This window comes from Azolla caroliniana, unplaced genomic scaffold (genome assembly GCF_043228905.1).
Source record: "Azolla caroliniana isolate FFs.n. ecotype wild unplaced genomic scaffold, voAzoCaro1.0.p SCAF_1, whole genome shotgun sequence".
In the NCBI taxonomy this organism is placed as follows: Eukaryota; Viridiplantae; Streptophyta; class Polypodiopsida; order Salviniales; family Salviniaceae; genus Azolla; species Azolla caroliniana.
Genome location: NW_028230436.1, coordinates 33,841,789 through 33,863,446, shown reverse-complemented (window position 1 = coordinate 33,863,446; position 21,658 = coordinate 33,841,789). Strand labels below are relative to the sequence as shown.

Sequence of the window (21,658 nt, the reverse complement as noted above, 5' to 3'; positions counted from 1 at the left end):
GATCAGCCTCTCTCTACCTACTTACCTATCTACGGCTGTTGGTTTGGCAATTTACACCATAGCATCAAGAGAACCAACTTTGTTCATTGCTATGCGCTCAGCTCCACCTCAAAGATCACAATCTCCTGTGAATCTATCTATATCTCTCTCACAACAGCAACATTCTTAATAATATCATTACTTATTTCCATGAAATGTTTGCAAAATCATTTAAACATGATTATAGAATAAGACAAACATCTCTTCCCAACAAAAATGGTGTGGAAAACCAATCTAGCAAATAAATGCCTTAACCAGACCAACCACTTCATTAAGATGTTAATTTACTCCAAATTAATAATGAGAAAAGCCAAAATTAGACTGACAGGTACAAGAGATATGAGTATATGCTATATGCTTCACAAATTTTGCCATTGATTTCAAAATCCTGTCATGTGATATGCCCCTTTGAAAATGCAAACAGAACATCATTGGAAAATGTGAACGTTCTGCAGAACTTCCAACAAGGATGGTGGCTATTTCAGATGCAGCAGGAAGGACCCTTGTAGAGGTTTCCTTTTCCTTTCCTTTAAAAGAATCCCCAAACTTTAGAGGGATATCGAGCATAGATTTGAGACATTTCGGAAATGGCTGAAAATATATTGTGATCAAGTTACCAATTTCAAAAGTTTGTGATTGAAATAAGAAGGTTGGATTTTTTGCAGTATTTGGTTTCTCAGAATACACTTTTAGAAGAATCAGGTGCTGATTTGCACCTGATAAATACAATGCCCTATTCTTGGAATAATTCGTAGAGTTGAAAAACCAAATCTACGAATACAAAAAAGTCGAACCTTATGACAAGCAACTTACATCTGCCTCTGCAACTTATTCATCCCTTACATCTGCCTCATTTCCATCCCTTATATCTGCCTCTGCAACTTATTCATCTTATGACAAGCACTGACATATTCCATGGGAAAGAATATTATTAGTGACATTACGAGCCAGATACTTCCTCATGAGATGTATCCTTTACATGCATTGAGATCTGAAAGGGGGATGGGAGGCAAGGGAGACCTCAAGAGTTGACAATGGTTTCTACTTTGATGCCAATGATATTATTGCAAGCTGGTGGTGCTTGAAGGCACTGGTAGCATACTATCCATTGATAACACTGTAGAAGGTGATGGAACTCTAGCCACAGAAACATATGCTGCAGAACTTGCTAGTGGCAAACTATTCGGAATAACAGGAGTAATGGCAGCCCTTATTACTGCAGGTTGGGCTCCTGATGGTTGAGTAGCCACCATTATTGGCCTCGAAACTCCACCAAGGCTGACAGATCCTGGTGGTGGCTGTTGCAGATGCGATACGGTTGGCAGTTCCACCCTCGAAACTTTTGCTGAATACTGTGTAGCTACATAATTACATCACAAACAAAAGATCAGCTACTTTAATTTATTCCTTCACATGTTGAAAATCTGTATTATTGGTATAAGAACATATAAAAGGCACATGGTTACACTAAAAAAAATGCCTAGCATCATGAGGTTGTAAGAATTCTAGCAAACCAACAGAAATATTTGCACAAAAATTTAGAAAAATAAACTAAGCGGAGAAGAATGTATTTCCAAGAGAAGCCCATATGAGCAAAAAAGCAATCTGCAAGAATGTGAAAGACTGGAAGCATTTAATTTGACCATTCAATGACTTACGAGTATGAAGGCACTCGTAGAGAGGAACAATATAGTATAAAGAATACCTCGCTTGTTACCGACGGATACAATGTGCCTCAGACAATCACGAAATTCTGAGAGAATTGCTTTTTCTTGTTCAGCATGCATTTGTGATATAATGGGTGACTTTTGTGTGGGAAAGACCCCAGTGTTTGACCCAGATGGAGATGGAGGTGCAGTGAAGAGGCTGTCTTGCTCATCACACATCAGTGCCAGAGTTCCTGGAGACATAGGTCTTTGCCTGGATCCATCAGTACCAGACTCTGATTCTGTTGCATGTATATAAGTTTGTGGAGCTTTTGATCCCATCAAAGTTGTTTCTCTTACTTCTCCTTCTAGATTTTCTTCCTTTACTTCTGCTGTTGCTGAGGTTTGAGAATGGTTCTGCACCTCATCAGCAATGTCACTGACAGACCCTAGGCCCTCTTTCTTAATTGATGGACCATTTTCTGCTGATACCCCATCACGAGCTTTTAGTTCTGCCTCTGCTATCATAAAATGATTCAGAATGATAAGTTCCAGATGTTTACAGATTTTCATATTATATAACAAAAAACCAAAATTACCCGCATATGCTCTTGCTGCATCTGCCGAGACAATGGCCAAAAGCTTTCCCAGTTCCCGGATTGCATCTGGCTGGACTACTCCCATTAACAAGGAACTGCATCATTGCCATCCATCATATTAAATATGGATGTGTCTGTGTGTGTCTGTGTGTGTCTGTGTGTGTCTGTGTGTGTCTGTGTGTGTCTGTGTGTGTCTGTGTGTGTCTGTGTGTGTCTGTGTGTGTCTGTAGCTGTCTGTAGCTGTCTGTAGCTGTCTGTAGCTGTGTCTGTGCATGCATATGTGAATGTGGATGTAAATGCGAATTTGTATTATGTATATGTAGTTGTGTTCTATACATATTACATGTACATGTAGCTGTATTTGTAGATGTCGATGTACATTTAAATGTACATGTACATGTACATGGAGATGGAGATAGAAGATGGAGATGTATGTATCACTGTAGGTGCAGGTGTAGATAGAGATTGAGATTAGATGGAGACATACATGGACACGGACCACGGATATGGATGTGTATGCATATGCATGTGTAGTGCCATCATTATTTCCACACATTGCAAACCTGTAAGAAACCTTTGTGGCTGGAACAGCAGTTGTAGTTCCAGGTATTCCTGTGTGGTATTGATTAATTGAAGCAGCACTTGCTTTCACATTTGGAGGCTGCATAACAAAGACGTGGTAAAATTAGTTCAGACTAAAAACTAAGTATCTTCAATGTGCCAAGTATGACAAAGTAGTATGTACATCTCTTCTTCACCTGCAAGACATGGGGTACTCTGTGTGGAGGAGCTTGTTCCTTCAGCCCCTGTCCAACAAAAACTAGATCATGTGTTCTTCTCTTCTTGGACAGTGGTAATGGGGAATTGTAACCTATGGTACTCGTCCCCGAGGAAATACTAGGATTAAGTGCATAGTTCAGAGTTGTTGACAAATCTCGCTGAAATAATGCACGCCTCTCTTCACTGTTTTCGCAATTTTTGCAGTCAATGCATTTGCAATTCTCTGAGCACAGGATGTTTGCTTGAAAGCATTCACAATATTTTTTTAAGCAACCTGATTTCTTGCAGTTACAACCTTTATTGTGCTTTCCAACAAAAGACAACTGGGCCACTTCATCCTGAAAGATAATCAGAACGATTAGCTTTATAGAATACTTGCACAATATTCAATTGGGGAAACAATTCTCTAGTCATGTTTAACCTTTTTATCCTGTTGAGGCCACACGACAATTTTCCCATTAGTACCTTCCATGCACCTTTAAAAATGAATCTAATTCAAATGCCATCTCTTTCCTACAGTTCAACTTTTAAATAGTTTGCATATACTCTGGCACTAGGCCATGGGCATTATCTTGGACTTCAAGGACTCAATCTAGAAAAAGTATAAGCAAGATACCTCTTATCCAGACTTGTCCATTTTTAAGTAGTATATGAGGATCAAAAGTCAAGATGTTGCCCCTTGACAAGGATACACCTTCCATTAAATTGATTTGCAAGCGTATGCATGTAAAAGCCTCAAAGTCCACTTTATGATAACTATTATTCAGCAGGCAATTTGTCTTATTAAATGAGACATTTTAATCAATCTGGGTTTTCCATGAAAACAGCTGAAACTAAACTAGTAAAAATAAGTATTAGCATCTACCTCAACTAAAAGAGTAATCAACACAAATCCAAAAACCTGATGTATTTTATAAGTTATACCATTAAAAAAACTATCATATAATAAGCACAAACATATTTCCTTAAAATTAAAGATGGAAATCCTCCATGAAATAAGAAATTAGGAACGCTCTCCAGCACTTTCTGCTTGTATGCTCTAAATATTTTTTCTTGTAGTCATTTAAGTCATCTTTAAACACGAAGATAAAGAAATTGAAGGGAATACCCGAGTTTCTCTTTGAGAACTAGGACTGCTGGCTATTTTTGGCCTGAAAGCATTGGGATTGCGCTCTAAAATGGCTTCTATTGCTTCTTTTCGGATAGCCTCATTCTCCACATTATTGCAACAATTTACACAATTGCACCCATCACAATATACTCCTGCAGCAAAACACTCACAGTACCTGAAAAGGATAAGAGGTCAGAATAATATAATCCATAATGGAGAGCGTAAAGAAAGGATGAAAACAGTAAAACATACAATTTCAAACAACGTGAATTTTTGCAATTACATCGTTTGCACTTCTTCGGAGTCCCTTCTTTTGAATCGCATGTAGTTCTAACCCTTGGAGCCCTTGCAGGGGACCCAGTTTTCCTGTAGGAAAGAGATGGTATATGAAAACAATTATAAAGAGACTCGTGTGGGAAAATGAAAAAGAGCTAAGACAGAATTACAGAAAAACACCAAAATACCCCTAGTTTGTTGAATTTTCATCAGAATACCCTTAAATTTTACAAAAACGTGTACTGAAGAGGGGCATTGCAACAAATTTCAAAACTTAGGAGCATTCTGGCAGTAAATACCCAAAGAGTTAAGGGGTATTCTGGAGTTTTGACAACAAAATATGCCTTACATTGTCACTGGCCTAACACATGTGTCCGCACACGAAGATGCTCCATCATACATTGATGTAAAATCTAGCTGTCGAACAGGCTTTCTCGCAGGATGATCTTCTTGATGAATTGGTGCTGATGCTGAGTTTGTCTGCATTCCCTGTCCCATATGTTGTCCCACTGAGCGAAACATTGCCCTACTATTACACAAACAAAAAGAAAATAGCATAGTTATTGTTGAACATGCCAATTACAATGGTTCCACTATTACACAAGCAAAAGAAACTAACATTTAATCCATACGGTGTAACTGTTACAGAAGCAAAAGAAACTAATGTGGTGATTAATTTAAACACCGAGCACTAAATAATACAGCCTGTCAGCACACATAAGTGCATGTGTAGATCATCCACACATAGACCATGTAACCAATAAACAGTTTTTAGGATTTTGATCTGTTTCATGTGTTGTCCGCACATGAAACTGGCAATATCACTAAGTTTAAAAACATGAAACATTTACTTGCAAGTTTCCAAAAAATTTATTAATATGGGAACAAAATTCAAGGAAAAAAAGTTTTAGGTTATACCTAGCAGGTGAAAGTGGTAGTGGCTTTGTATGTACTGCATGTGAAACATAGCCAATCACTCCTTGTGCACCTGCCCCTATCAAATAGAAAAACAAACACCAGGTCTTAATTCAGCAGTATATTTCCAATTCAATAACATTGGGAGTACATTACCAATTAGATGTAATGGGAATAACAGTCTAGAATTCTAGAACTAGGTGATTCAAATTGAGATGTACATTATGATTATCATACAATAAGTTTAAAGATCCAACAATCAACAGAAAAACTTAAGAGATAATAAATTAGCACAACAAACAGACACCCTCGAAATGAAAGACACTTGTCCAGATGTAGAGAATCAAAAGAGCGATGGGAGTGTATTACATAATTGAAATAGACCCAACAATGAAAGAATGGAAAAATATGGTTCAGCATCTCTAATGTTCTGGAATAAATTATGTTCATCCTAATGTAAACCATAAAACCAATGTACAGTTTTTAGGATTTTGATCAGTTTCACGTATTGTTCGTACATGAAACTAGCAATGTCACTAAGTTTAAAAACATGAAACCATTTACCTACAAATTTACAAAAAAAATTATTAATATGGGAATAGACCCAAAATATGAATGGAACTTATCTACTCCCTGTTTCGTGTACTTATTATGCATGAAACTTAGTTTCGCAACACGAATCTGAAAGTTGGGGTATATTACCATTTACAAATGAGATTATTAATATAGGACTGGACCCAAATATGAATGGAATTGATATGAATCTCTGTAGGGCTTGATCTACTCCCAGTTTCAGGTGGTCATTGTGCAGGAAATTGACTATGAAACTTATGTTAACAGGGTGAAACTGACAATGGGAGTGCATAATCATTTGCAAAAATTTTATATACAAATTAAATTTACATATATTATCACACTTGGGTTTTAATACAAGCTTACACATCTAGATATTACACACAAATTGAAATCCAACTTTACATGCAAAATTTCACATCAGAATTTACATATAAAATGGAAGCAATACAAATTTATTCAAGGTTTGAGCCTATTAACTGGTTTGGGTGCTTGTTAATAGCATACAATGGGGAGAATATTACCCACTACACACAAATTTGCGCCACATTTGAACACAAGTTAATATACACTATGAATTAGATCTAATAATGAATGAAACTGATAAAAACATTGTATGGATTGAATCTACTTACTGTTTTGGGTGTTTGTTTGTGGGCTTGGGTTAACATTTGCTGATGAGAAAGGAATTTGTACAGATGAAGAAGGAGCAGTTAATACAGTTGTGCTAGTGTTAGTGTCTCTCTGTTCTTCAAGATCCATAGGAATATCACTCTTTTCTTCTTCTCCCGTTACAGATGGAGTGTCTCCAGCCATAGCCATAGATAAAGCTCAGAATACAACAAATCTCTGAGTTTTAGTTCCCAAGGGATTTCTTGCTTGAGCATACAAAAAAGACCAGAAATTTGTGACCCACAAAAAGAAATTGATAGTTTTTTCGGACCAAATCGGGAATCGAACTTGACCCGATTTAGGGAAGCTTCAGTGGAAGGACACAGACGAAACTAATGGTGTTTCTCTGTGAGAGGATATTCAGAGTGTTCTTTGTTTTTGCTCGTGAATTAATTGAAGAGGGGGAGGGGGGGAACAGTGAAACCCAAAATCAGAGAAAAACAGAGACCCAGAAAACAGAGGAGAGCAGAGACCTCTCTCTCTCTCTCTCTCTCTCTACCATGAAATCACAAAGCAGAAATTGAATTCAAAATATTACCCATATATCGCTAAGGAAAGAGAGGAAAAAAAAACACATAAATATAATTATATATGTATAATATAATCAAAGAAACAAAAGCTTTTTAGTTTGAATTTTCAAAAAACTAAGCCTCGTGCCATCATCCATCATTAATCACCATACTCATCTTATGCTATGTTATGTATATAATGTTAAATGTATGTATTGATGGATGTGTGTGTATGCTCATCGTATGTATGTATGTATGTATGTATGTATGCATATACATCCACCATAGATCTATCCACGGTAAATATTTGTTAGTTGAGTTGGCTACGTGTGGACGTATAAGTGTCTCTCTTTGCGTTCCAATCACCCACTTAAGCCTTTCAACGAGACCATTGAAAGTAACTCACTAATCCATGCATGATGTCGAGTGGTAAGAAGTCAGAGAGTTGATTGGCCCACGATTGAGGTGGTTCTGTCGATTGTTTTGTGATTGTTCGATACACCAATGCACATTTAGTTTTTAAGGAAAATGTGGTGTATGGTCTTGCAAATAAGTTGTCAAACCGAATTCAACTCATACCCACATCTTCGTATCCTAATAACTTACCACTAGGGTAAAACTGTTTCCAAAAACAACAATGCATATGTCGTCGTGACCAACATCCATATATTATAGACCAACAAACTAATATATGGCCCCATCATATGTATTGTAGCAAACTATGTAGTCACCCATGAACTAGGGTAGTTGACCCCAACGTACACATAACCATAAGTGAATATGTTAGAGGTCATTCACATTAAATTGTGGGCAACCATGTGGTTGGACATGAAATGGATAACAAAGGATTTAAAATAGACTCAAGATTGTGATATACGTGTATTCTCATTCAAAGTGTTTCTCGCAACAACTCCATAGTCGTCGTCAAGAGTACATCACATAATGATGGTTGAATTAAAACCTCCTTTGAGTTCTAGTGTTGTTTGTTTCACAAACACATTTGTTTTACCAATGTAAACATATTGCGTTTGACTTACCGTTTTTGTGTATATACACAAGTGGATGAACCTCATAGTCTTGAAGCATGGACAATAATCATAGTAGTGACATGATAGTGCGAGAACATAAGACCCATTGAGTGATTGGTTAGAAGTAAGCTCATATCATATTATGGGCTTTGCATCCATGTAAACATGGGGCCCTTAGATAAATGGGTGACCACATGCAAAACCTACAATTGGAGACACATTTATCAATTGCGACAAATAAATTATCGTGTCAAAATCATTATCTAGTCTCGTGAAGGAAAATTTATGGATTGACGCAAGTTCATACACCACCATATAATATTGCTCCTACTAACCACGCACACACGAGGTGATTGTAGATTTCATTATCCAAATTATGTTCATAATTCTTAAAATTAGGATGACATGGGAAGAGAAAGAAAACACCATCTTCTTGGTGATTGAACATTTGCACCTTTTAATACGATGATGGAGCATAACGATAAGAAAAATAAGAATGGTTGTCCCTACCATAGATATAGACATTTTAAGACATTTTATAAATGAGATGCAAAGCTAACCAATTATCATCTTGTCTAAATCGTACATGTGGGTCAAAGCAATGCTTATAATGTCCACTCATACATGTGTTGACCATGTTGTTGAGCTTGCAAAGCACACAAATGCTTTATTGTTTATGGAATTAGAAGAACTTAACATAAATTGTGACATTAAGGAAAAAATCACTATATGTTAGTTATGTTTATACTACGCAAAACCATGATCAAATTAGATATCATAGTAATGACATTTCAGTTTATCTAAAAACTCATTAGACCACGTATGAAGGTCATTGGAGCATTTTTTTTATGTTGATGCATAGATAACAACAATATTTGCAACATTGGCATGCTAGTTTAAGTCTATGTAAATTAAAGCATACAAGAACATTTCTTTGAAAAACAAAAAAATGCTTTCGTAGGGAACTATTTGTCTATGCATTAGAGGATGATCCATAAATTTGTCTTCATTCTTCAATCCTACGAAAATTCTAATTGTTCCCTTAAGTAGGCCAATCATTGATCAATTATATGTGTGATCTATAAGAGGAATCTCGATAAGTCCACTCTTGTGATGGTTTAACCATTTGGGTTAGTGGTTTCACCATTGTCAATTTGTTTACTATAATCTAATGATGGCTATGGAATTCACGTGATTTGTTGCTCGAATAAACAAGAAGCATATTGTTTCACCATTATTCCATTCACGTTGACATGGAGTTATGGGTGAAACATTCTCAATTATTGTTAGAGTTTACGCAATTAGTTATCATTGGCTTAATTATTACAGAATTGCAAGTATCCTAATGTAGACAATGCTCATGTGGACATTGGGAAGGTTTCACAAGGAAGGAGAAATTAGGAATAAATGTGAGGGCGAGGGCGTGTATGGTATATTGTAACATAAACACTCACTTTTCCCTTGTCTTTATATGTATCAAGAGGGGATTTCTTTGAGGGCCCCAAAATTTATATAGGGTATATAAAATCTATGCCTTGTAGTTCAAGAAATGTCAATGCATGTTGCTAATGAAAGTTCCTCCCTCCTTAGGAAAGTGATACAACGAGGTTGTCATTTCTTAAATTATGACGTGTCTTTATGAGTCGGTTACCAATGTCCACTACTATTTCTCTCTCTATATTTTCAACATTAATTGAAGATTTTTTTCTTCTATTAATAAGATGCAAATTGATCTTTGCGATGTCTCGTAGCTAGATTGCTAAAACAATCATCTAAGATTTCATTTCTTGCAAGGCGGGAGATTGATTCTTTTGTCTTGGGTTATGAAGGGGTCTATCTTCCATCTTTTACCTTGATAGTTTTGTCTTCCGTCCTCTTTGTGTATCTCCCTTCATTTTGATTTGCAATCTATGCTCTAGAAAAGGTGATAGTTTTTTATTGACAAAAATATTCACTATGTATCATCCATAAGAAAGGCATACTACTGTGTCGCTAAAGAAATATCACCTATCAAAATTTGTATTTTAATTCATTATTGCATAACAAATATCCATGTAATCAAGTTTCTCTCATAAGCATAACTTTTCAAGAGGTTATTTGTATCTATACGACAACTGAGTTTGAAATGTGGGGTGCATGCATACATACAAATTGTATGAGAACGTGACACGTTGTTTGCATGGATACGATCATCATCAAGACATGTAAATAATAGGCTTGGAGTTTCCTTGTAATACAATTGTTATTGACACCTATAAATGATTGTCTTGACTACTCTAATGATGTAAACCAATCTGTATTTAGCTTATGATCAATTAATCTTGAAAAATGCAAGAATAACAAATACATACGAGATGAATGCAATGTTAAAGACAAATTTGTATCAACATGCAAACGATAACCATTGTTGCTAACTCGATATCCACTTCTAGAGCATAAACCATGTTGCATGTAGAAAAACATGGTAGTAGAAATAAATGTTTTGATGAACCAAGGTTTCACCAATCAACCATGGATGAAAGGGAATGAAGAAGAATGTGTGTGAATTATCACATGCACTCACAAATAGGACTGGAGAAAGTTAGTCGAAGACCAGAACATGTGGATCAAATTTTCTTGTACTGATCGAATGCAATTGAGTTTACATGAGGCAAGGGTCATCATCTCCATCACATCATCATCGTCAAATATATCGAGGAGAGAGAGAGGGGTCGGTAGAAGGTACCGTGGAGTATAATATGATCTCACGTAGTTGGGGTAAAGGTGTTAGGGGCATCATTTTAACGTAACCCATTGTAAGATCCATAACAATGGAGATTATGCGTGCCTCACTTTGTCCATCGAGTGAGCGATTAATATATGTGTACGCAACATCCCCTCATTGAGCTTCATTTGTGTCGAAAAAGAATAACTATATAAATGTGAATGTGCATCCAACGTTATAGATGGGAAAATAATCACGGTGTTGAGAATGACTTTGATGGTGTTGGGAAAATTGCTTCACGACATCAAAACTAACTCAAATATCATATCATGCGACATTTAAAAGGCTTGAGCTTATGGCCTTCTATATCAAGTATAATGGATAAACCATTAGGATAATCATTCCATATCATAATAATGAATTTTCATTGTACACATATGTTATATCCATTTTCATACATGGGAACTCAAATCAAATGGTGACCATACATCTCATGCATTATATAGGTAATAAATCACGATGGTTCATTTGTGAAGTGTCTTATCTTTCAAAATTGAAGTAAAGGGATCGGGTCAGAGTTTGGCAAAGATAAAGTATCATCTTTACTATAATTTTGGTAAAATATTGTATTCTTAATATAACAAAGCTTGCTATTATCATGTTATCTTGCTTCTTGAATCGTACATTATCTCTATGTATGTGCTCTTCTCTCTCGCTTTTCGTTGGGAACTCTCCTCTCACAAAACCCTGGGGGTTCGACACATCAAGCACAAATGGCACAACAACGAGTACATGGTCAAAGTCTTATCCATTGGATCTTATGAGGTTGACTACCACACCATATGGATTGAATAACACATGCCTCTAGTTGGCATCATATTCCAATCAACTCCCTTGGAATGGTATCAATCCACTCAATGTACATTGAAACAAACATGATGATAATAATGAGTATTAATTTTGTTACAATAGTAACATTGATATACACTAGAGAACAATATTCACATGTTCTAAAATTATTGATTAATCAATCACACAATATTCCAAATTTGTCGCAATTATGAAATGTTCTCTTTCCCTTATTAAGCCATTTGACTTGGAGTTTCTGATTTCCCTTATTCGCAACAAGTATGTTGGTTACTCAACACCTTTTCCTTGCATACTCATCACTTAGTCCTTTCAAGATTTTCGTTGTAACTAGCTTCCTTATAGTACATGATATTTACTTAACAATTTGGGGGTTCTTGGTAAAAAACAAGCATCTCCCAACATTTCGATAAAGTTTCTTTCGACAACCACATGCCCCCATATCACACAACATTCAATGAAGTTCCCCGACAAGACCAAAATAACTCATACCTCACAGTGTTGTACTTCCAAGGTTCACTACCAAATCCAAATGGGGTTGCTTTCCTTGTGGTGGGTTAATCAAAGGATTGGACGATACAATGTTAAAGCCTAAAGGTTTCTTGGCATATCATACTATAAAAGTTAAATCCTTTTTTAGTTATAGGTGGCCAATCATACTTTTCTTTTTAGTACAACCTATTGAATAACCACATTGCATGCTCAGCCATATTCAACCTGTAAATGAACCATTCGACTAGTTGCTTAATGGGTGCCTTTATTGCCTATTCACATTAACATATCATCCACATTATGGACACATATCCATCCACACTTCGCTCTTGCGTAAAATCATTGACCTTGTCACAATATTATGAGTTAGCCTTTTCGAGTTGATATATTTAAAGGAATGATCATGGCATAAGGAAATAGACTATATAGTGGATGGTTGGGAGGAGAGTCAAACCAATATTGTGTGTGGTGGTTTTATCATTTGCCGTAAATTGTATTAATATGTACAATATGGTCAAAATCTCACAAATTTACCATATGGGACAATGGAAGGTTCACGAAATTTTAATATATGCCCCTCATATATTTGAATATCTCAAAATACCCATTGCGCTTTGTAATTTCTCCCATCAAAGACACCATATTCAAAGAGAAAGAAAGAAACACCGACGACTTTTGAAAGTCCAAAATGACACGTGGGTGCGAATGAGAGAGTAACATGTAGAAAGGCTTTCTCGTCATCGAGAATAACCGAACAAAATCAACACAACTAGATTAGTAAAACCATACAAGGCACCAAAATACTACCCCACCCCCCCACCCTCCCTAGTAACACTATATGAGGACGTAAAATGGCGAGGATAGAAGAGCAACAAATTCTGCCTTCAGACAATAACCGACATGTGTTGATACAGGATGGAGAGGCGTCGGGAAGCGATGGGGAGCACGACCAATCTTTGGGGCGATAACGGTCTCGACAACAAGAGTGAGTACGAGGAACTAAGGCCTCGTGCAGACGGGCTTGGAATTGTGTTTCCGAATGTGGTGGATCATCATTGGTGGTGGTAGAGAAAGCTCCCGATAAGGCTCCAGGCCAGACACACTTACTTGTGGATGCAAGAAGAGTAAAAGAAGCAAAAAGCAGCCTTTGGTTGGATGGATATAAATGAGTGAGAGTGGATTGGAGGCTATGTATGGTATTTCGGCAAATTTCTCGAGACGGAAAGAGACTCGCATAGTACGTAAAATTCGTGTTCGTCTAGCATAACATTCGGGTTCATACGTTGGAAAACGAATGAGAATGTTATTTTAAACATTCGTGTGTTTTATTTTTCTTCCTCTTTTTTAGGTTTATTTACCTCTCATAATAAAAATAGTTAATCCTGGTATTTACCATTCTTCGAGGGTGTTTACCATTCGCGAATGTTTGAAAACATTCTCAAAAATTCACGTATGGGTGCGTATGGTTCATACTATAGTATGAAAGAGAGTATGTTATGTCCTTCCTTCCACCTGTGTTTAAGAAGGAGGGGGCTTTTCCTTGAGGTTTTAAGCAGCTCGACAGGTGCTCTGTTTCTGTGCGTGCGTGACACGCGTTTCTAGGGTTTCTCATCTTCTCCGCGCAGAAAGAAAGAGATAGGGGTAGAGATTAAGACAAATTTTTTCTTCCTTATTTTCTAGGTTTTATTGTTTTTCGTTGCCATGTCTGCTGTGGCTTCAGGGCTTGTGGTGAACAACATCATCTGTCAGCTGTCTGATCCCGAAGGAAACCCTCTCGGGAAGCCCGTTGACCTCCCTCAGAATGTCGGGCCCTTGGAGCTCCATGCCCTTGTCAATAGCCTCCTCAACAATGTGAGTGCCTTTCTCTCTCCATTGCAATATTCATGGTTAACATTCTTGAACACTGAGGCTCACTTCTCAAATCCACACATACTACGAGAAAATGTTTTATTTTTCAGCTCCCGCCCGCACTTCATGTTTAATTTCCAAAGAAGACAGTCAAACCTATCTATCCCTTCATAGGTTTGTAAACAAAAAAATGGAGCGTGTTTTTCCAGTATGGGCAATTTTCGAAATACTTAGAATTTCCTTTAAACAAGAAAAAAGAGGGAAGCAAGCTTGTTGTGGGTTAATGCTCTTTAACAAGAAAAACATAATTTTGTTCTATAACAAGAAAGAAGAGAAAGAAATATATTGCCAGTACATTGTATACAGATTATTTGGCTTTTGTCAAAACACAAGAAAAATAGAGAAAGAAGAAGGTATATGTCTTCAACAGTGTCTTGGAAAATAAGCAAAGTTGGGCATTTGATTGTCTGATGCTTAATCATGAAGAAGACTTAATATATAATGATATTATTGATCCAAAGTACCTCTTACGATAAGTAATTATATGGTATAACAGATAATCAGTAATTATATGGGGAGATTATTAATATATAATTATGAAATACTAACATATCATATTTTAAATCAATAATTATAACGAAATAATATATGTATTGGCATAAAGTGGAACCAATATGGATTATGCAGCGTTGCTAAAATCATAAAATGGCCTCCCTTCAAAAATTAAAAAGAGAAAAAACATGTATGGTTGAGTGTTGGAAAACCAAAATTATTTTGTATCCCTCTCTGGAGTAAAAAAGGATAGAAGAGAGTATGTTATATGTTATCATGACATGTGTTGGAGATTTGTTTTTATCTCTCTAGAAAAGAATACACGAAAGTATGTTCTGAATAGAATATTGGGTTATGTCATCGGCAATGTTTTATACGTGCATAAACCAGTGATTGACCACTGGGTTGGTTTTAATGGTATATATTATACGAAATAAAGCTAGGACGATATGGCATACATTGTTTGGTTCGAAGGCACCTTTCCGTAGTACATCAACACTGCAATGTTTGTCAAAAGTACATGTAAGAGATATATCCATGATATTGGATAGTTAGTGTATATATTGGCAAAGGATAGAAAATAGAATTCTAATTAATTTCATCGATTAAGTATCTTGCCAAGATATAAATAAGCCTGTTGTAGATATACAAACAATATTCATCGAGATGACATCATGGAAGACTTTGCACGGATGAGAACCATTTTGGTAAATGGAAGGCATTGGTGATATTTCCATGTGAACGATAATTGTGATTTTTATTCTATATGTGATGGTGTAAGAGTTATAAACGAGTTAACACTTATAGATTGTAATCCAAACCTATTAAAAATATCTCATATGGAATTGAGTACTTTTTGTGCTATAAAATTTGTTTCTATACTGCTAAGAATTGAATTCATTATTTCTCTTTTTATAGGAAGAGAAAGTTCCTTATGCATTCTATGTAAAGGATCAAGAACTTCTTGGGCAACTTGGAGACTTCCTTTTAGAAAATAAAGGTATCTTAGCTTTTCAAGAAGTGTGAAATAATGATATCAGTTTTACAAGCTAAGGTCATAGTCAATATGAAGGACAGTAAACTAATTAGATGTGTACATTTGTAGTTTCTGTGGAACAGGTATTGAAGATTGTGTATCAGCCTCAGGCAATCTTTCGAGTTCGTCCTGTAACACGATGCTCTTCTACAATAGCAGGTTAAATTTGTTCGCTGATCCTGTGATCTGCTGCAAATGCGTGAATTTATGTGAATGTGTGTAGCTTTAAATTTTTGTTTTAGTTTCTTTCTCTAAGGATTAAGGAAACTTTAGAAAGGGTGAGTAACTTTAGATTTTATTGAATCATGAATATTTATGAAAGAGGTAATGATTACACATGATACTTTATCTTACTGGGTTTAAGAACTTCTGTTCAACAGTTAATACGTGAATTAGATTTTTATGTGCTTTGTAAGTTTCTGCGTAATGATACTTTTACTCGTTTATGTGACACAATTTCAGTTTGCGCACACGGTTCCAGAATCTAAATACTTACTCATGCTGCTTTATGATTGCAATTTATCTGCAGGACATTCTGAAGCCGTTTTATCAGTATCCTTTAGCCCAGATGGCCAACAACTTGCGAGTGGCTCAGGGGATACATCAGTACGATTTTGGGATTTGAATACTCAGACCCCATTGCATACTTGTACAGGTAAATCATGCAAAAGTGGCCTTTGAATTCTAGAGCTTTTCATGACATTATGCTCACTGGAACACAAATGATCATATTTAAGTCTAAAGATCAGGAAAGGGTCAGTAGATTTAATCAACACTAAAATTATTTAAACGTTGTTTTTCCAAGTGTTGGATGGAATTGGAGTAATAATAATTAGTGATTTGGGATTCCACTAACTCGACTGTACTCAAAATTGTTTTTACAGGGCATAAAAACTGGGTCCTATGCATTGCTTGGTCTCCAGATGGAAAACATCTTGTCAGTGGAGACAAAACTGGGCATGTATATATGTGGGATCCACAGAATGGCAAGACAGATGGAAGTACCTTCAATGTATGCATCTCTCTCATCTCTTTTTTGAGTTGAACGTTATTTGAGTATTTGTGAAAATATTCTCAGATATGATTATTTATGCTCTGTGCAAAGCATAAATAATCAAATCTGAGAATATTTTCATGAATATTCAAGTAACTTTCAACTCGAAAATGCATAGCACATGACAACCTCATCCATGTGAATTTTTGGGGTTCATTTAAAAATTGATCAACAAATCCTCTAGGAATCTCTACTTGGTAGTAAAGTCCATGAATGTCAGAAATTTCATGTATACTCAGTTTATGAAGAAGACCTGCATTATATATTCTTTTGCCAGATGTGGAGAGATGATAATATCATTTCTTATTTTGCGGTTCCATTATATAGCCCAAACAGTCCCTCCTTTACCTGAATGTGTATATGTGATCCGAATTTTTTGTATACACTCTTGTTTTGTTGTATTTATCTACAGTTCTCATAATAAGCTACTGTAGATATGTACCAGTGACTTTTCTCCAGTTCTCAGTCATGTTTATAACATTTGGCTAACTGTCTGAATCAGCTGTTGTATTCGATTGTTGGGACTCTCTTATTCAGTTTCATGGCTATTTTGTGAGCTATGTCAATTTGCAAATCTATTTTTCTTTTCACATTCCGTTTGGTTGTTTTTGTTTGTATGTTAATTATATTGCAGGGCCATAAGAAATGGATTACCTCGCTTGCTTGGGAACCTGCTCATTTGCAATCTCCAAGCCGACGTTTTGCTAGTGCAAGCAAGGATGGAGATGTTCGCATATGGGATATTGTGACACGGAAGTGCACAGTGTGTTTGACTGGGCACACCTTGGCTGTAACATGCATTAAATGGAGTGGAGAGGGGCTTATTTACTCCAGGTATTTTTTGTGACAGGTGTTGCGATGGAAGAGTTTAAACAATATTGTTTGCATCTATTTGTTTGTTTGGTTAAGTTATACCTCTGTAATTACTGTGTAGGAATACTTGAAGAAATTTGAGACACTACGCATATAATATGCTCTTCTGAAATTATTCATTCCCCCCCAAATTATTGCTTTTATTTGTCATAGCTCTCAGGATTGTACAATTAAAGTTTGGGAGACAACACAAGGAAAGCTTGTCCGAGAATTAAAGGTGCTCCATCACCATGACTCTTTATTTTGCTGAATTTTTAAACATTTTGTGCTCCTTTTCTGATCAAGAACTTTCAGAATTTTGAGCAGAAATTTGATCCAATACTTTATTTGAGACTTGGACACGTTCATTTACTTACAAGAAATGGCAATTCATTAGGCTGTGCATTTATATTGTGAAGTGGTAGATTCGTGCCTTCAAATAATCCATACACACCCATCTGAGCAAAATCTCTGCTGCATACTTGTTTTAGCCTTGGACATGTTACTTTATTCCTTATGCACATGTCATATACTTAAAACTTGCATGAAATGGCAATTGGCAAGGCTATTGAATCACACTATGCTCATGATGCAAACTCCACAATTTGGTTTCTGAATTGAATCAAGTATCACATTTGTACACTGTCAAACAGTAGCATTCTCATGCAATTACTGATGCACATATAAATATGCTTTCATGCATTGTGCAAAGGCAACAGCTAAATTATGTGTACACTTTTGCCTTCCTTTAATATACGTCTCATCATAACATGATCAAACAACATGACATAAATATACTATATGAGTATTTCACAGTTCACAACCTTCGTTGCAAGGCCTAGGTTTATAGAAGTTCATTTATGGAAATTTTAAATTCGCGAATGTGACTGAACAAAAGAAATTTCGGCATCAAGAGGAAAATGAATAATTGGGGAAAATGCAAAAAACTTCCAAGGAAATAGAGGCAAGAGGAACGATGAGCATATAGGGGTTGCAGTATCTAGCATAAAGGGAGGGGGTTAACATGTTCTAGAAAATCTGATGGAGTTTTTATAGGTAAACCACCAATATTGTATGCATGGACCTATGAGCAGAATACAAGAAAATGATCATATCTTATCTTTATTTGCAGGGCCATGGTCACTGGGTAAACACCTTGGCTTTGAGCACAGAGTATGTTTTACGAACTGGGCCATTTGACTACAAGCCCAAGCAGTGTAACTCTGCTGATGAAATGAAAGAGGTTTACATTCTCAAACAGTAAGCCAAAAATCTTGTGCTTTTACTGTCTAATGGTGTGAATAATTCATTACTACTTAATAATGTTATAGGCTTCTCTTACTCGATACAACTTGGCCAAGAAAGATTCTCCTGAAAGGCTGGTTTCTGGATCTGATGATTTTACAATGTTTCTATGGGAACCTGCTGTCAGCAAACAACCAAAAGCTAGAATGACAGGACACCAGCAGGTCAACATTTGTTTGCTTGAATGCTATGGATTTTGCTCGCCGTGTTTATGTTACTTGTATGTTTGGTAATATGGTGCAATAATGGTTGCTTCTTTTTTAGATGTGCAAAGTGATATAATAATGATGAGATAAGGTTTCGACAGGTTGTCAATCAAGTGTATTTCTCTCCTGATGGTCGATGGATTGCAAGTGCTTCATTCGACAAATCTGTTAAGCTTTGGAATGGATTCACAGGAGAATTTGTTGCTACCTTCCGTGGGCATGTTGGTCCCGTTTATCAGATTAGGTATGTGATGTTGCTTCATGTATGTGTGTATGCTGTTCTTGAATTGGTTAAATGATGCCTATGCTGTCTCAATTTGGTGCATGTTACTTCGTTTTTTGACGATCATAAACTTGACATTTGTTACCTTGGAAGAGAAACTCCTAATCTCATAGGAATCTTGTAGCTTATCAATATCTGTTTACACCCACCACATCTATATCATGCTCAAACATAACCATATCATCTATATATATTTCGAGTCATTTAAAGAAATTGTTCCTGTTAATCTTTAAGCTTAATGGGTTCGTCAAGCTAATAGAGCATCCTTGTTTGATCTCTTATTATGCTCAAGAATTTAAAAAAAAATTTAGTCATTGTTTTCGTTGACATCTTTGCCAAGGCCAAAGTGACCTCTGAGAAACTAGCATGACTTATATCCATTGGTCTGAGGAGGTGGCAGCATAGCATTCTAAAACAGTTTGCTGCCTGAAACAGTGTTTCAGCATGAGATTCTCACTAACAGTTGGAAACGGTTTGGTTTGGTTGAGAGTATCAAAACTGAACCGTTTAAAAAATTTGAAACTTGATCTGAACCAAACTGAACCAAACCAAACCACGAAACATTGAAACTGAACCGTTACAAAAAATCCACACTGTTAAAACTGCAGTTTCGTGGTTCGGTTTCAGTTTTCAAGTTAGGTCAAAATTCAAATTTTTAGTTTAAAAATTTAAAACTTTTAATTTTTACAAAATTTAAAGATTTTTCCTAAAATGTGAGAATTAGGCTTAAAAATGTAATGTTGTTTAAAGAAATATTTAAATTTTTTTCAAATGGCAACCCTAAACCATCAAACCGTTTAAACCACACTTTCAAACTGTTTTAACCAAACCAAACCAAACCGTTCCCCCCAAACTGTACCGAACCGTTGCCGATTGTTAATTTTCACTTCTCGACAAGGGGTGAAGTGAAGTGATTGAACTCAAGCATGAGCTAACAAATTCATGTAAAGAAATGTTTATCAGCAGTATAGATTGTCATCATACATATATGGACCTTAAATGACTTCAGTTGCCTGCAAATGTCCATATGGTGGATAAAAATCTGCATTCAGTGGATGCACCAGAGATGAAAATCTTGAATAAAATATCGTTGTTTGTGTTCCAATGCAACAAAATCAAATTGTGTCTTTTTTGCCCTCGGAAAACTTTTCATTTTTAAATGCTGTTCTGGTTTTGGATTAACTAAATGTTCAGTTGAGTGAGATGCATTTTATACTGAAAGATTAGATAATAAATCATTGTTTTACTGCAATTTTCTTCCCGTTTGAGGTAGGCTCTTTGCAGAGTCACACTATAGTCTTCTTGTGCATATGCTTCTTTTGGTAACAGTATTAGCAATCATGACAAAAGCTCACACTGTAGATCCTATATATTTTTATATTTATAGGTTAAAAACATATTATATTCCTTGCGAAATGAGGTTTTCTCCCAAGCTAAAGACAATATAAAAGACTGAATTGATATGTTTGGATTGTGTCAGTTGGTCTGCAGATAGTAGATTGTTGCTAAGTGGTAGCAAAGACTCTACTCTTAAGGCAAGGAATTTGAAACCATGCACATGAATGACAATGGGATCCTTTGTATACTGGTGTGAATAAAATACTGAATGCTAAAGATGTTGCTATCTCAGATCTGGGACATGAGAACCAGAAAGCTTCGTGAAGATCTTCCTGGTCATGCCGATGAGGTATGTATATGTTTACATACACATACACACTCGTATATATGTATATGCACACACACATGTATACATGCATACAAATATGTGCACATTTTTGAGGATTTCCTATTACCTTGTGGCTCTTGTTTTCTATAGTCTAAACCATATAATGGATATTTTTATTGACTTCAGGTATTTTCCGTAGATTGGAGCCCAGATGGTCAGAAGGTAGCATCTGGAGGAAAGGATCGCGTTTTAAAGCTGTGGATGTCATAAGAGGATAAAAACTGGGAAATGAATAAATTTACATCCCAAAGATATCAAAGGAGGAGGGTCTGCATACATTCAGATATATGCATGAATATATATATGGATCAGATCAAATATGTGTGCCAATCTGAAAAATATGTATTGCAAATCACTATGATGGAATGAGTTTCATGTGTTAAGTGGGTAAAGATGGAATACGTAGTAGTGTGATATGCTGGGTACTCCACTCTTTCATCGAATGTAACTTGGTTACTATTTTTTGTTAATTTTGCTAATTGGACAATGTGCCCATTATATTCTTACGCAAAAGACTTGAGCATTGAGAAACATGGAGTCCATCATTATTCTTAGGTAATAAAACTTTTTGTGATTTTTATGTTC

General features: G+C 36.0%; 2 protein-coding genes across 3 annotated transcripts; one reads left to right on the top strand and one right to left on the bottom strand.

The window, feature by feature from the left end:
* Positions 1 to 618: 618 nt before the first annotated feature.
* On the bottom strand, positions 619 to 7,119 carry LOC147869976 (protein tesmin/TSO1-like CXC 6). Of its 2 annotated transcripts, none has more exons than XM_087335484.1 (10): positions 6,575 to 7,119; positions 5,370 to 5,445; positions 4,801 to 4,980; positions 4,428 to 4,541; positions 4,173 to 4,350; positions 3,043 to 3,402; positions 2,848 to 2,945; positions 2,285 to 2,379; positions 1,745 to 2,203; positions 619 to 1,399 (listed from the first exon to the last, which is right to left on the bottom strand). In XM_087335484.1, the coding sequence occupies exons 1-10, from the start codon at positions 6,759 to 6,761 to the stop codon at positions 1,101 to 1,103; spliced, it is 2,046 nt and encodes a 681-aa protein (XP_087191610.1). In that variant the 5' UTR covers positions 6,762 to 7,119; the 3' UTR covers positions 619 to 1,100. The 2 variants fall into 2 exon arrangements, with proteins under 2 accessions (XP_087191610.1, XP_087191619.1); XM_087335493.1 differs by having other exon boundaries at positions 4,801 to 4,977; positions 6,575 to 7,118.
* A 6,683-nt stretch (positions 7,120 to 13,802) lies between these two features.
* LOC147869975 (notchless protein homolog) lies at positions 13,803 to 21,658 on the top strand. Its single transcript, XM_087335461.1, has 13 exons — positions 13,803 to 14,062; positions 15,530 to 15,611; positions 15,717 to 15,806; positions 16,177 to 16,302; positions 16,532 to 16,659; positions 17,336 to 17,535; positions 17,728 to 17,791; positions 18,686 to 18,796; positions 18,885 to 19,022; positions 19,166 to 19,308; positions 20,828 to 20,882; positions 20,978 to 21,034; positions 21,200 to 21,658. The coding sequence occupies exons 1-13, from the start codon at positions 13,913 to 13,915 to the stop codon at positions 21,281 to 21,283; spliced, it is 1,428 nt and encodes a 475-aa protein (XP_087191587.1). The 5' UTR covers positions 13,803 to 13,912; the 3' UTR covers positions 21,284 to 21,658.

What these genes read in the sequence shown, in the direction of transcription:
- LOC147869976 (XM_087335484.1), bottom strand. Translation starts at nt 6,761, where the DNA reads ATGGCTATGGCTGGAGACACTCCATCTGTAACGGGAGAAGAAGAAAAG. An exon ending in CTACCACTTTCACCTGCTAG is followed by an intron (nt 4,981 to 5,369) that starts GTATAACCTAAA and finishes TTTGTGTAATAG; the next exon opens with TAGGGCAATGTTTCGCTCAG. An exon ending in TGCAGCAAGAGCATATGCGG is followed by an intron (nt 2,204 to 2,284) that starts GTAATTTTGGTT and finishes TTATGATAGCAG; the next exon opens with AGGCAGAACTAAAAGCTCGT.
- LOC147869975 (XM_087335461.1), top strand. Translation starts at nt 13,913, where the DNA reads ATGTCTGCTGTGGCTTCAGGGCTTGTGGTGAACAACATCATCTGTCAG. An exon ending in AGCTTGTCCGAGAATTAAAG is followed by an intron (nt 17,792 to 18,685) that starts GTGCTCCATCAC and finishes CTTTATTTGCAG; the next exon opens with GGCCATGGTCACTGGGTAAA. An exon ending in GGTCCCGTTTATCAGATTAG is followed by an intron (nt 19,309 to 20,827) that starts GTATGTGATGTT and finishes GGATTGTGTCAG; the next exon opens with TTGGTCTGCAGATAGTAGAT.